Here is a 14,117-nt window from a genome sequence, read left to right as displayed (position 1 = left end):
ATTTTTGTTAATATGGTATTTTTATAAGCCAGAGCTATGCTTTTCTTCATTTTATTTCCGACAGCCAGATTTTAACAAAAGTTAGCATACCATATTAGCAATTACAATCTACAGTATAAACTGTATACTGTACATAACTCTGCAGCATCTGTTAATTTAATAATATGTTTGACCACTGTTGCATTCTACAGAATTTCACCTCTCATTCTTCATTCCATGGGTCTGTCTGAATTTCTTTTAGAAGAGACTTACAGTTAACTAAGGAGATTTTTTGTTAAGTGAAAGACTTCATAATGAAACCACAGCATGAACTAAATACATTAGCAGTCAGTTTGCAGAACAGAGGTCAGGGGCTAAATTAACACAGAGAATACAACATCCTCTATTGAACAAGGCTGGATACTTGCCTTTTATGCTGCCATTTATACAAAACCTGCACTAAATTTATTAAAGAAGCTCCAGTCAGCAAAACTTTGTATATACTGTATGTAACACTACACTAGCACAGCAAAAAGCACATTTGTGGTATATTGGAATGTGTTTTTTTTCTGGGAGTCCATTAGGACACGAAAGGATCATGTATTTACCACACAAAATTGATGAACAACTGAAAGACGTGCTCAATCACCACTTCCTTGTATTAGTTTTCACTGGCATGCAGAATAGGAACAACCTAACAGCTAATACACAATGCAGGAATATCTGAAATGTAAACTTTCCCTTTCAGATTTACTTTTTAAAAATTATTTTGTTAATTCCTCCTGCTATATTAAATATATTGTTTAATTTGGGTCTGGCTAAGACGATCTTTTTTTTTTAAGAACTAACTACAAAAAAATACAGCTTAGTGGTGCAAGGGCTGCTACTTAAATATACTTAAAATTACAGGCATAATCCTGCAGATAAAAGCAGAGGTTGAGGTCGTAACTATGAAAGTGTAAGCCTAAGTTATGAAAGACTTACTTCACGGTGACAAGCTCCAACAACCAATGGATCCGAACCTGTTCGATGCCTTTGTGGGGGATGGAGCCAATATATGCCAGGTTCATCTGCTGGTCCTTACTCAGGACATATTTGTCAGCTGTATCATGAGGCAGAGGAGGGCTAAAAAAAGCAAGATGCACTGTATTTACTACTACTAATAATACATTATTATTATTACTACTACTACTGCCACCACTACTACTACTACTACCACCCAGCAGCCGTTTCACCCTGCAACTCACAACTGACAACTCACTGAAGCTAACCAGGTGTGAGCCTGATTAGTACCTGGATAGGAGACCTCCTGGAAAAACTAATGTTGTTGCTGGAAATGGTGTAAGTGGGGCCAGTAGCGGGCGCTTACCCTGCAGTCTGTGTGGGTCCTAATGCCCCACTATAGCGACGGGGACACTATACTGTAAAAAGGCGCTGTCCTTCAGATGAGACATAAAAACAAGGTCCTGACTCTTTGTGGTCATTAAAAATCTCAGGGTGTTTCTTGAAAAGAGTAGGGGTGTCACATCAGCGTCCTGGCCAAATTCCCCATTGGCCTTTACCAATCATGGCCTCCTTATAATCCCTATCTATGAATTTGCTTCATCGCTCTGTTCTCCTCCCCACTGATAGCTGGTGTGTGGGGAGCGTTCTGGTGCACTATGGCTGCCGTCGCATCATCCAGGTGGTGGTGGGGGAGAGTCCCCATTACCTGTAAAGCGCTTTGAGTGGAGTGTCCAGAAAAAGCGCTATACAAGCGTAAACAATTATTATTATTCAGCTCCTTACATTAGCACTCAGTGGAAGCTTCTTCCTAGCAAAACGTATACAGTTGTAATAGGAGTTCTGGGGAAAATTAAAGTTCTATCACAATGTGAGTTGTGGCTTGAAACAGAAAATCTAAAGGAATTTACAGAGATGCATTTACTCTAAAGTTAGGTTTTGCCACTTTGATTAAACACAGACACCACTGCACTTGTTCTGTGAACTAGACTTTTTGGGTCTAAAGTAATTTAAGGTTTTCACAGCAAAGTTAAATACGTACCCAATGTATTACATATCAATATTTGGTATCAGTTGTATCATTTTGGAGTAGATGGTGTTGAATCTAAACAATATAAAAAGTGTCATGATTGCAATATTAGACTGCAACAAAACGAGGAAACGTTTCAGAGGGGTGAATACTTTAGTATGTATATGCATAGCAAAACAAGATACTGTACATACTGTACAGTATGTGTATGGGCTTGCTCTTAAAATCGTTGCTACTCTAACTAAAAATGCCAACGATTAATTAATAATTAGAGACTTAAAAGACATGGATACATTTACATCTTATGTTTGACAACAGATGACTAGCTCGTTCCGTACTAAATGATGGAAACTTACGTTTTCAAAGCAAGAAGTGCAAAGAAATCAAGACCTACCAAAACCCGGTGCTTTTCCAGAAATGCTTCAAATCTTTTTCAGGCTTTTTTGCATCCACTGTAATTGTATACAAAGAAGCGGTGGTCTTTTCTAACACTAACAGCAATAATACCGACAGTACCTTTAAAAAACCCATATTATAATATCGTATAAGAGTTTAGTACGCATTGGAATTAGAGCAGAAATGATTTGCTACTTTGAAACACATTATGTTTCACAGTTGCCATTGAAACGTATTTTAAATCATCTTTCCGCACTCGATAAACCATCAAACTGAATTTTCGATAAAGATTAAACCGAACTTCCGAAAATCATTGCAAATATATCCCTTCTGGGTTTCATCACATGACCTAATCATGTGATATGTCGTTCACGAGTAAAGTCAGGTATATTATCAACAAAGATATGCCTTATAGTGAAATTAATACATAAAAAGAGCTATACATAACTGGAATATCAGAATAAATGAATACATGACTATCACACGTGTTATCTGCTAGACAGGTTAATTAAATATGCGTAAAATTGCATTTCAAAAATATTTTAATTTCCTGAATTTATCTGCACACTTTTGTTATGTGTCTCCCTGGCGTCAATGCAATAACCAGAATATAGAATACATGGATCTAACAAAAACTAATCCTAACGATTATCTTTATACGTATACATCAGACTAACACCATCGATATGCCCTCAACAACCGTGGGGGAGAAGGTGACTCTTGCCCTCACTGACGTAATCGAAACAGGACGGTTATTTAAGATGATTGGTGGATTATTATCCAATCAGACCACCGGGCTCAGCAGGGCCAGTTTTTGAAATTCTGTGGTTAGCAGGAGAGTACGTGTAGAAAAGGAACTAAGTGGCGTTTTGTTTATTAGTGAAAATATTAGGATAACAAAGAACGCAAATAGGAGCCAGCATTTCCCCGTCAAGGATATTAAGTAAACCAGTATATCGTTTTATAATTATAATTTTCGGGTTTTTTATTTTCACCATGGCGAACAGGAGGAGGTAAGCAGCATTGTATTAAAATACAATTTAAATAACTATAATAAAGATACGTATCTATAGTCTGTTTCGCATAAACATTATTTTTAGTGTTACACATGTTACTTCTACATTTGCTTGAGCATACAACTATGGCATCTACTTTTCAAATCGAGGATAAAGTATTTTAAACAAGACACACTTTCATTCCGATTCAAACAATGGTAGCGCGAGAGAAAACACCATACATAGCAGTCAAGATCGTCTTGTTGGATTTCGAGTTTTAAATGTTAACCTACTGCTTTCCTCCAACTTCAAATTGAGCGAATTTTTAATTGTTTTTGCTTATGTTTTTAAACATCTGTTTAAGATACTTAGTGAAATATTTCTTATGGCATGAGTTTAATTTACGTTTAACATTTGTTAGTAAACGGCCGTAGAACAAAATAAGCGGTAATAAAATGAAAGTTACTTTTGTCATATGTAAAATGTACATTTAAAAGTCAGTTAAAAGAATTCGCAGACAGCAACGTATTTTGCCTGTAATATTGTTACAATCTGGATGATACTAACAGCAAGTTCACCAGTTGTGTTCAGATGTGAAATTATTGGTGGACGCGTTTTCTGATTTTATCAGTTGAATCTAATTTCTTGTTACAGTGAAGCTTTAGCCTTTTCCCTTGTGACTGGCATTAATCTGGCCATGGCACGACTTGTGGACATCTGGGACAGCATTGGAATCATGGAGGAACAGAGGGTAGAGCGCATGGAAGCGGTCAAGAAGCACATTGATGTAAGAGGAGCTCCGTTTATCTTGGTCTTTCTAGATTCGGCATTTAAACTGCAGTGTGTTGGGGTTGAGCCAGAGAAGGAAACAATCTTACCTTTCTATCTTCAATTTGATCTTACATTTCTTTCTGTTTCCACCTGTTTTGTTTTCATCCATTAGCAGATTAACAGATTTTCATTGTCTCTTTTAAATACTAATGCCTTTTGCATTCTAATTTTTCACCTTGTATATTGCCATCGCTTAACATCTGTGAATGGATGAAATAAAAAAAATAAAAAAAACTGTGATGTTGGATCCTGCAGTGTTCAGCTGTTTGGTACTGGTTAATTTAGCATGTTAGAATTCCAGATAAATTCTAAATGTTGCAGTAGAGCGTTTTTTTTTTTCTATAAGCAACAGTGATGCAGTTCTGAATCTGTTGAAGAAGCCATCAGTGTTTTAACTTTGGCATCAAACACTAAATGTGAAGGATAGAATAGGGGACGTTTTGAGGAACAAAAATAAACCTCCTTAGGGTCTCGTATTCTCATTGGTGATCAGGTAGTTATCTTTTCGGCTGCTGTGTGAAACGATTTGCAGTCTGCCTTAAAAAAACAAACAAAACCCTGTCGTTCCACAACACTCGATGACCACTTCAAGTATGCTCTATGGCTTTACCCTTAGTGAGCAATGAGTCCCTTCCCCCCCCCCAGTGATGTAAGAGTGTGCATATGTGGCTGTGTTTTGAGAGTGAATGTCTTCAACTATGCCTGCTTTTTGGGGCAGAGAATCCTTAGTCTCCACTGCCGCTCTTGTTGAAGGACTGACGTCTACTGTTACTGCTACTAAAATGATGGTTGCTCAGTGCTGGATGCCTTAGTGTTGCCTACAGTGGAGTCACAGGGACCCCTCTCTTTTTGTGATGCACATATGGAGTTCTCAGTGATGTTGTTCAATGGGACGGGGAGGGGACCATCTGAGAATGCTTGACCCCACCTGTAAATAATGTTGTTTGATGGAGCTCCTTGCTTTCTGCGTTGAGTGAGGGTTGCCAGCAGTTTTGGTTTGGGGCACGTTTTAGCTTTTTATGTTTTATAGTTCTCTCCAAAAATATATCGAAAATGCTCTGTGACTTTTTTTTTTAAGGATCTCCTCAATGAAATGATAACCGAGGAGGAAAACCTTAAGCACCGCATTGAACGGAGCATCATTACTTGTAAAAAGCAGCTGGAGACCTTGCATCTTGAGTTGTCTGTAGAACCTTACAAAGTGAGTGAATATTTTCTTTCAGTAGTCCGCATTACTTCGTTTCAACGAATGAATGAAGGGCAAAAGGGTGAGAAACTCACCTGCTTGGTAAACTAGAGAAGGTGTTGTAATGTTTTGAGGTTAACCGAGTTGAGATTCGACGGACTTAAAACCAGTGAGCCCTTGGGCTACCTCTTAAGATCTCATAAGAATTAACTTTCACTGCTGCTTATATCCAATGTATCTTATTTGTCACCATAATGTTATCTAGGAATTTTATTACAATAATCTGTCTGGTATCTTGATCAAGGGTACAGCCCCTCTGAGGTTTGAACCCTCCTCTGTTTGAGAGGTATGATTGCTACTCCACTCTGCTGCCTACGGTGGTTGTTGTGGAGTGAGGGGCATAGTGTGTGCCTAGACATTCTGGGGCTAACTGAAATATCTGCATCTTCAGATTGATCCAAATCTCACAGTCCTGCAATTGGAGAAGGACCTTCGCACCAAAATGGAAGCGCTGATGAAAGAGAAGAACGATCGCCTGAAAGAGCTGGAGACTTTGCAGCAGGATGACAATGCTCTGTGCACTGAGCTGTGCGCCACCCCTTACTACATTCCTACAGGCAGCATGCCTTCGCGCTCACAGCTGCAGGATCTTCGAGAGCACATCAAATCCCTTAAGGAGGAAAAGGTACAGTCCTGAGACAGTGGCGCACATCTGAGTTCAAGTTTCTATCCTCTTTCAGAAATCAGTATGTACAAAAGTTTACAACTGTATTCCTTTATTGTATAAAATTTCAACTTTTTGTACTTCAGTCCTGACAATCTCTTTCTCTTCCCTTAGAAAAACCGCATTAAGGTATTTTCTGACCTTAGACAAGACATCAGACGGTTAATGACTGAAATTGGTCATTCTCCTGAGACCAGTATGGAGAAGGAGGTAGTCTGTGATGATACGGATGCCTTTCTTCTCACCAATGAGAATATCAAAGCTCTCAAAATGATTGTTTTCCAGGTAATGTATAGAGAACTAGGAAAGTTGATGTACTGTTGTGCTCAAAAGTATTGGTGGGTTTTTATTGAGTTAAAGGGCTTTTGAATTGCTGTAGTGTTAGACAGAATCAGCATCTACAACTATGGAATGTATGACAAATACGGCAAGGAAAGTACCTTAGAAGTAACTGCCCGTTGCATTTTAACAATTTAATTTTTAGGACCTCAGATCAACCATTCTCTGAGTCGTAATCACAAACTTTTGAATCGCCAAACTGAGAAAAGTCCAGAAACAATTTTTAAACCGAAATGCTCTCCATGCTCCATGCTCCTTACAAATAATGACTGAAGTGTTTTCTGTTAAATGTCCATTTTTTTTCCTAAGCATATTAGTTTGTTGGTGCTAACATGCATATTTAAAAGCTCTGTCTGTTGTACGTATTGTCAGCAGCTATATCACTCTGCAACTCACAGCTGGCAGCCCACTGAACCTAAGCAGGTGTGAGCCTGGTCAGTACCAGGATCGGAGACCTCCTGGGAAAAACTAAGGTTGTTGCTGGAAGAGGTGTTAGTGGGGCCAGCAGGGGGCACTCACCCTGCAGTCCATGTGGGTCCTAATGCCCCAGGATAGTGATGGGGGCACTATACTGTAAAAACAGGCGCTGTCCTTCGGATGAGACGTAAAACTGAGGTCCTGACTCTCTGTGGTCATTAAAATCCTAGGGTGTTTCTCAAAAAGACTAGGGGTGTAACCCCGGTGTTCTGGTCAAATTTCCAATTGTCTCTTACCAATCATGGCTTCCTAATAATCCTCATCTCTGAACTGGCTTCATCACTCTGCTCTCCTCCCCACTGAGAGCTGATGTATGGTGAGCACTATGGCTGCCATCGCATCATCCAGGTGGATGCTGCACATTGGTGGTGGTGGAGGGGATCCCCCATTACCTGTAAAGCGCTTTGAGTGGAGTGTCCAGAAAAGCGCTATATAAGTTTAAGCAATTGTTATTATTACAAACTTGAAACTTACCTGCAATTAAAACTGCTCTTATTTTGGACAGATGGAAGTTAAAAAGGAATCTCTGACCTTAACACGCGATGAGTTAAAAGACAAGGTGCTGAACCTATCAAATCGACTTGGATTTATGGAGCAGGGTAAAAGACTTGAGGAGAAACCGGCAGGCTCCCTTTCTGATGAAATTGTAATGGTGAGTCTTTTCCCTTAATTTTAGAACTTTGAAGAAAAAACGCTGGGTATACTGTATTCTTATAGCTTCACAAATGGATTTTGAAGTGAAATTTCAAATCTGAATTTACAGTTCTGTTGATATTCTGAATTTGACCATTTGAAATGTATGGTTTTGCAAGTTAATTTTTCTCTGATGCTAAAAAACAATGAACCTATATTCAAAAATACAAAATTAGAGTAATTTATGCATAAACTAGAGTGATACCATCAACTTCATACATGAAGGCATCATAATTCATTAATCAAAACCATACAGGATGCTACAATAGTGCTATCAAGAGTGTGAACCAAATATTGATGGATTAAAAAATCAAGATGCACAATTCCAGATAGAAAGATTTGGGAATGAGGTTTTTCTTTATTACAGATGTCCTGCTTTTTTAACGCTTGCATGTCTTCCTGTGGTGCTATTTTCCTATGCAGCAAGAACATTGACAAAAATAATACTTAGCAGCGCAGAAGCTGGGTGGTGGTATGTTGAAAACAAGATGACTGGAAAGCATCCTTCTTTGTCAGCCAGCCCCCTTTCTGCAAATTTTATGAGCAGTACACAAGTACAGCATTCATATCAATTGGTGGCACATGGTAGAACAGGATAGTCTTTGTTTTGCTTTATCTGTTTGATTTTCTAATTTTCTTGGTTATTAGTTATAGAAATCACTGCAGGCAAAATGTTTTCTTATTTGTTGAGAGAATTGAGCAATAAATAGCAATATCCTAAAGTATGATTTATATTCAAGTATAAATGTTGCTTCTTTAGAGGAAGAGTTCTGAGCTTTTGCTGTTTATTGTAGTGGCAGAATGAGTTGGAGCATCTGGAAGAGCTGAAGAAAGCCAATCTGGAAGAAGTGATTAAGAAGATCAGAGTGGAGTTGGCCGAGTACTGGGACAAGTGCAGGTTCAGCTCTGATCAGAGGGACTCTTTCAAGTACTTCTATGATGGTGAGTACAGATTTCAAGAACATTTTGCTAGCATAAATTGCGTAGTCAGCTGGGAAAAATTACTCCCAGTTACTTGAAATGTTCTTTTGAATATTTTGGTGCTGTAGTGCCTTGCTCTTAACTCTCATGTATTAGAACTAGTAAATTAGGGAGATTGTTGTTGAAATCATTTCTGAGCTGAGAAGTGATACTCTAGTTATTGATTTTTGTTTGTGGATTTAATAGTGCACTGCCTAGCAAACCATGAGGAAACCTGGTTTTAGACTGACCTCTAGTGGTTGTAAAGTTGCTAATGCAGTTCTAAGCAAATGTTAGTCATGGTTCTTTGAGTGCTGTGAAGGCAGAAGTTATGTATTCTCCACCAGAAGAAATATTGCACACTCTAGTGAGCTGTTGTGCGATGAAATAGTAGCAGTCCTGGAAATATGCTGATAATTCAAGATCTAGAATATTTTACTGTATATCACCCTGCGACTCACAACTGGCAACCTGCTGACGCTAAGCATGTGTGAGCCTGGCCAGTACCTGAGGAGACCTCCTGGTAAAGATAAGGTTGCTGCTGGAAGAGGTGTTAGTGGGACCAGTGGGGAGCGCTCAACCTGCAGTCTGTGTGGGTCCTAATGCCCCAGTACAGTGACGGGAACACTAGACTGTAAAAAGGTGCCGTCCTTCGGATTAGGATCCGAGGGACTCTCCATGGTCACTAAAAATCCCAGGGCATTTCTTGAAAAGAGTGGGGGTGTTACCCTGGTGTTCTGGCCAAATTCCCTGTGGGTCTTTACCAAACATAGCCTCCTAGTAAACCCCATCTATCAATTGGCATCATAACTATTCTCCTTCCCACTGATAGCTGATGTGTGGTCAGAGTACTGGGCCACTTTGCCTGCCGTCGCATCATCCAGGTGGGGCTGCACATTGGTGGTGATGGAGGAGAGTCCCCATTACCTGTAAAGCGCTTTGTATGGAGTGTCCATTCAAGTGTAAGGAATTATTAAATTAGTTTTTCATGTGCATTTGCTTTCCTGAATCTTTGCCTTTCGTTCTTTTAAGACAATTTTACTGAGGAATTGTTGATGAAGCATGATGAAGAGCTGCTCCAGGTTAAAATGTACTATGAGAAGTGCAAACCTTTGTTGGAGACTGTGGAGCGATGGGAGAAGAACTTTGCCATCTTCCAGGAATTTGAGGTATATCATTGGCTTTATTAAAAAAAATGCAGAGTTTGTCTTTGAAAAGCAAATAAAACTCTCAAAGCAATACAGTACAAGAGAAGATATTATGACTTTGAATATGTGTTATTAAACTGTCCCCAGTACTTTCATTTATAAACCTTATAGTGTACGGATAAGACCTGAATTCCCCTTTTCTGCATCTGTGCAATAAATATGTACTGTGGAATAAAAAAAACTGACTAATCACCAGATATAAGAAACATTTCCACATGCTATGAAAGTCACTCCTATTTTTGTTCCTAGAGGAGAGCATCTGATCCAAACCGGTTTTCGAACAGAGGTGGGACATTGCTTAAGGAGGTGAAAGAAAGAGTTAAGATTCAAAAGCTGTTACCAAAGGTAAAGTATATCATAGCTGATCACTGAAGTACTTCAAATTTTATTGATGAGTAGAAACCCTAGCTTCAGTAATGTTAAAAGTCAATCTAGCAATTGATTTTTCTTGCTTTAACAAAGAGCATGATTATCTAATATTTCACATGCTCTCTGACCTTTAGCTGGAGGAAGAACTGAAGAGTTCCATTGAGATGTGGGAAGCTGAGCAAGGTACCGAGTTTCTCTTTGGAGGCCTGAAGGTTATGGATTACATTGCAAACCACTGGGATGAGCACCGGCTGCTGAAAGGAAAAGAGAAGAATGAACGTGTAAGTAAAATTTGTAGGGGGTTCCCTTGGTGTCTGGAACGGTCTGCACCAGTGTCTGCAACTTCTGAAATGTCATGATCAATTTTTAAATGTTCACAATAGTTCATCTAAGCCTCTGCAATGCTTTGTACACTTAATTGTGATTTAAATATTATTCACTACTGTTTTTTATTAATTACTAAACTACTGTAACAGTGTTCCCCTTATAATTCATGTAAAATTTTAACATATTGCCTTTTATCATGCTACCCGTTTATTCTTAATTAAATGTAGTAATTGGTGATTTCTATCCCAAAGCACAACTTATGTATCCTTGATTTGTCAAAACAATAGAAACATCACTGCTGGAAATGCATCTATATATTGCAGATGACCACTGTATAATATGTAAATGTGTAAAGCGGTACAGTTGAGAAGAGACTTTTTGACAGATGAGCATTTTGTTTATTTCTCATGGAAGAGAGTAATGTGGAAAAAACCAGTAGACGCAGCCAAAAAAAATTCATCAGTCTTTGATGGTTTTACTAATTGCATTAGTAACTCCCTGAGCTGTCCATGACAGTTAGATTTTAGGAATCTTTAGATGTCAAAACATCTTGAGTAGGGAAAAAAAAAGTGAATTTGTCTGGCATATTCTGTGATGCGCTTCACAGAGCATTAACAAATGCATTTGTCAATTTCTGTGGTAACTTTCCTGTGAAATGACAATTAAAATGATTGCGATGCTGTGTGGCAGCCCTTATTAACAGATTCCTTTTGGTGAACATTTTAGCACTCACAAGGTCCTATATCTAAGTCCTTCACTGTCACTTCCAGGTAAAGAAAGACACTTCTGCTGGGAGAACACCAGGCAAAAGGCCCCATGGAGGACTCACTATTGTGAGCACACCCAACAAGACAAAGAAGGTAAATGCTAGCTCTTCTAAATGTTAGTTTGACATTTACAGTTTGTGCACTTCAAACTGATGGACTGTCTTCCCATGCTGGCTTTAATCCCAGATTGCACCCTGTCCTTTAGAAGGAATTAACATCTGTCTGGTGATGGGTGAGAGATGTTTGTGTCCATAGCATTTGGAGAATGTCCTTCACATTAAAACTTTGTGCACACCCATTTGGGTTACAAATCTATTCCATAGTAATGTTGTAGAATTTTCTAATGCATCAGAGTGCATAGTTCCCTCTCCACAAGCTGGTCTGTTATTATGTAATCAGACTGCAAGTTGCACACTGATGATGCTTATCCATTTGTAGGTCTATAAGGGAAAATATCATTATGTAAAGTTTTTTACCAAGAAATGATATGAAATGCATTATAATGCATATTTGTAAGCTTTATTATGTCCAAGTTTTTGTATTAATATGGCTTCAGGATATTCTGAAACTGTAGTTTTGTTTTTTTTTGGGTGTCAGGTCTTGCCATAAACCGAATGACCTCCTCTTGTTTGTAACCTTTGTTCTTCGGAAGGTTGCAGGGACACAAAACTTCTCTGTATTGCGGGTAACGAGCTCCAGCTCTAGCAGCTCCAGTAATAACAGCACTGCAAGCACTTTTCACAGTGTGAGTGGAAAGCCTCCACTCTCCATCCAGAAGGTATGGGGGATCTCTTCTTCCTCTGCATTGACCTAAATCATTCTGGTAACAAATTTAAGTACATTGTTGAGGTGTGTTCAAATGTACTCCTCTCTACACAGCATTCACAGCAATTGTGAAAGCAGGTTAAAGGGTATCTTGAATGATCAAAATATAAGGGGTCACACCGGTGTCAAAGTTCTTATTTTTTAGAAATGTGTTACTTTTGGGGAAACAAGTGTGCTAATGAAGAGACTTCCATTAAATATCTTCCAGCTAAGCCACCAGGTTCTACAGTTGACCAAATAACCTGCTACGTATAAAGTAAATTAGTGTGGAAGATATCTGAGAATTTAGTGCCATGAATGTAACTCATAATATGGGGGTAAGGCTGTTTGTTTTCGATTACTAATTTGTCAAAATCCTGGCTTCACACGTGATGGTTTTATATCAATTTAAATGATTTGGGCAGTTTTTTCCATGTTAAGACTTCTTTGTCTTTCAGTCTCTCTCACTTTATTCCTTCTACATCGGTTAAACAATTCTTAACTTGCTGTGACTTGTACTATGCAGTATATTTATATATATATATTACCTCAGACGCAGCTAAAGGGCAGGATTCTAGACGTTGCTCCAAGGACTCCATTACAAGAGTTCAACAGTGAAAAAAGGACTGTTAGGATTGGCAGTTATACAGAATTTACAGTAAGTTCACTATTTGACTTAGATTTCTGTAATTTGTCTAATAGTGACTTTAATATTAGCATTAAAGATTTGTTCCATATCCAAAATTTTAGACCTGTTTTCTTTTAAATAATATGATTCATTTTCTCCTCTGGAAACTTTCATTTCTGTGTTCAGTAATCTCATTAAAGTCAAACAAGCAATAGCCATTACAGTTTGAGTTAAGAAAATAACAGGCTGTAACTGTCAATGAATGCTCTTTCACCAACTGCTCTTAATGTTTTGCTGAATACAGTTCTGTATTTTAAATAGAGCATTTGTTCCTGTGTGTTGTAAGGTCTTTCAGTGATTTACTTAAAAATAATATCGCCGCATCTCAATGGAATCATACTTTGTTGCACTAATTGTAAAATGAGAACTAAACTGTTCATAGTTCTGTAAATGTCCATTTTTAAAAATAAAAGTAACATGACTCACATATGAACAGGTTAGCTGTTATATAATTTTAGTTTTCTTTTATAGGATGCTTGTACAGCTATTTGGCCTGTTCATACAAATGTCATGCAGGCATGCTCTTTGGGCAAAATATGTACATGACTGGTATGAATTTGAGTAGAGTGCTTTCTTGGTACACATTCTGAACAGCAGTAGATGTCACACCGTTTTAGTGTGTGTTGCCATTCTGTTTGAATAAGCCAGTTGACTTAATAAGGACACTGTCATTTTAAAGGGGGTTAAATTTGAAGTGTGATCTTCTAAACGATGAATAAGTAATTTTAATATTTTCTTTCTTATAGAAAGAGCTTTCACAGAAGTCACATCCAGACACTGTTCTGAACTCCACAGCAAAGGATATCATTCATTAATATTTTGTGATTTGGTCTTAAATGAGAAATCATTTACATTTCTGTGCTAATGACTTGTGAATGTCATTTGCAGTCTAAGTGTTCTGGGCTCAATTAGGTCAGAATATTAAATTTTAGTTCTGTTGATTTTCTAACCAACCTATTTTTTTTTCAGAAGCAGGGACAAAAAGTACTGTATAATGGAAATTGTCAGGTCTAGCTGAATTGTTCAGAAAGGGACAGGTTCAACAAGTAACCTTAGTGAGCTTTTTTGTTTGTATTATGCTGTCTTAGTTATCTTGTTCATTAATACTATTTTTTGTATGGGTTTTGGGTCACTGCATTTCAGGTTTTATGATTACAAAAAAAAAGCATTTGGTTTAAAGTGTTCCTAGCAGCAGCATATTCATTCTTTTGAATTTTGCACTTATTGGTATTGATCAGAGACCTTTGACAGCTGAGCAGTGCTCTCTATGCTTTTATAGCGTGGGTAAAATTTAATCATGGCTAGCCTTTTGATTCCTACCTAAAAAATAGTTTAACTTTCA

The 14,117-nt window shown here is 38.0% G+C and overlaps 2 protein-coding genes across 2 annotated transcripts in view; one reads left to right on the top strand and one right to left on the bottom strand.

The window, feature by feature from the left end:
- Positions 1-2,768, bottom strand: part of idua (alpha-L-iduronidase) — a 37,465-nt gene extending 34,697 nt beyond the window's left edge. Inside the window, exons 1-2 of the mRNA XM_088910599.1 lie at positions 2,406-2,768; positions 964-1,104 (exon numbers count right to left, since the gene is read on the bottom strand). Of these exons, the coding sequence (XP_088766725.1) occupies positions 964-1,104; positions 2,406-2,542 (278 nt within the window). The 5' untranslated portion in view covers positions 2,543-2,768. The remainder of the gene's footprint in view (positions 1-963; positions 1,105-2,405) is intronic.
- Positions 2,769-3,308: 540 nt separating this feature from the next.
- Positions 3,309-14,117, top strand: prc2 (protein regulator of cytokinesis 2). Its single transcript, XM_088911949.1, has 14 exons — positions 3,309-3,420; positions 4,057-4,189; positions 5,312-5,434; positions 5,871-6,104; positions 6,258-6,428; positions 7,465-7,611; positions 8,447-8,594; positions 9,645-9,781; positions 10,070-10,165; positions 10,324-10,470; positions 11,287-11,376; positions 11,936-12,061; positions 12,641-12,745; positions 13,522-14,117. Exons 1-14 carry the CDS (start codon positions 3,404-3,406, stop codon positions 13,588-13,590), a joined length of 1,743 nt encoding a protein of 580 aa, XP_088768075.1. The 5' UTR covers positions 3,309-3,403; the 3' UTR covers positions 13,591-14,117.

The sequence above is a fragment of the Atractosteus spatula genome, chromosome 3, assembly GCF_055471065.1.
Source record: "Atractosteus spatula isolate fAtrSpa1 chromosome 3, fAtrSpa1.hap1, whole genome shotgun sequence".
Taxonomy (NCBI): Eukaryota; Metazoa; Chordata; class Actinopteri; order Semionotiformes; family Lepisosteidae; genus Atractosteus; species Atractosteus spatula.
This window is presented reverse-complemented; position numbering and strand designations above follow the sequence as displayed.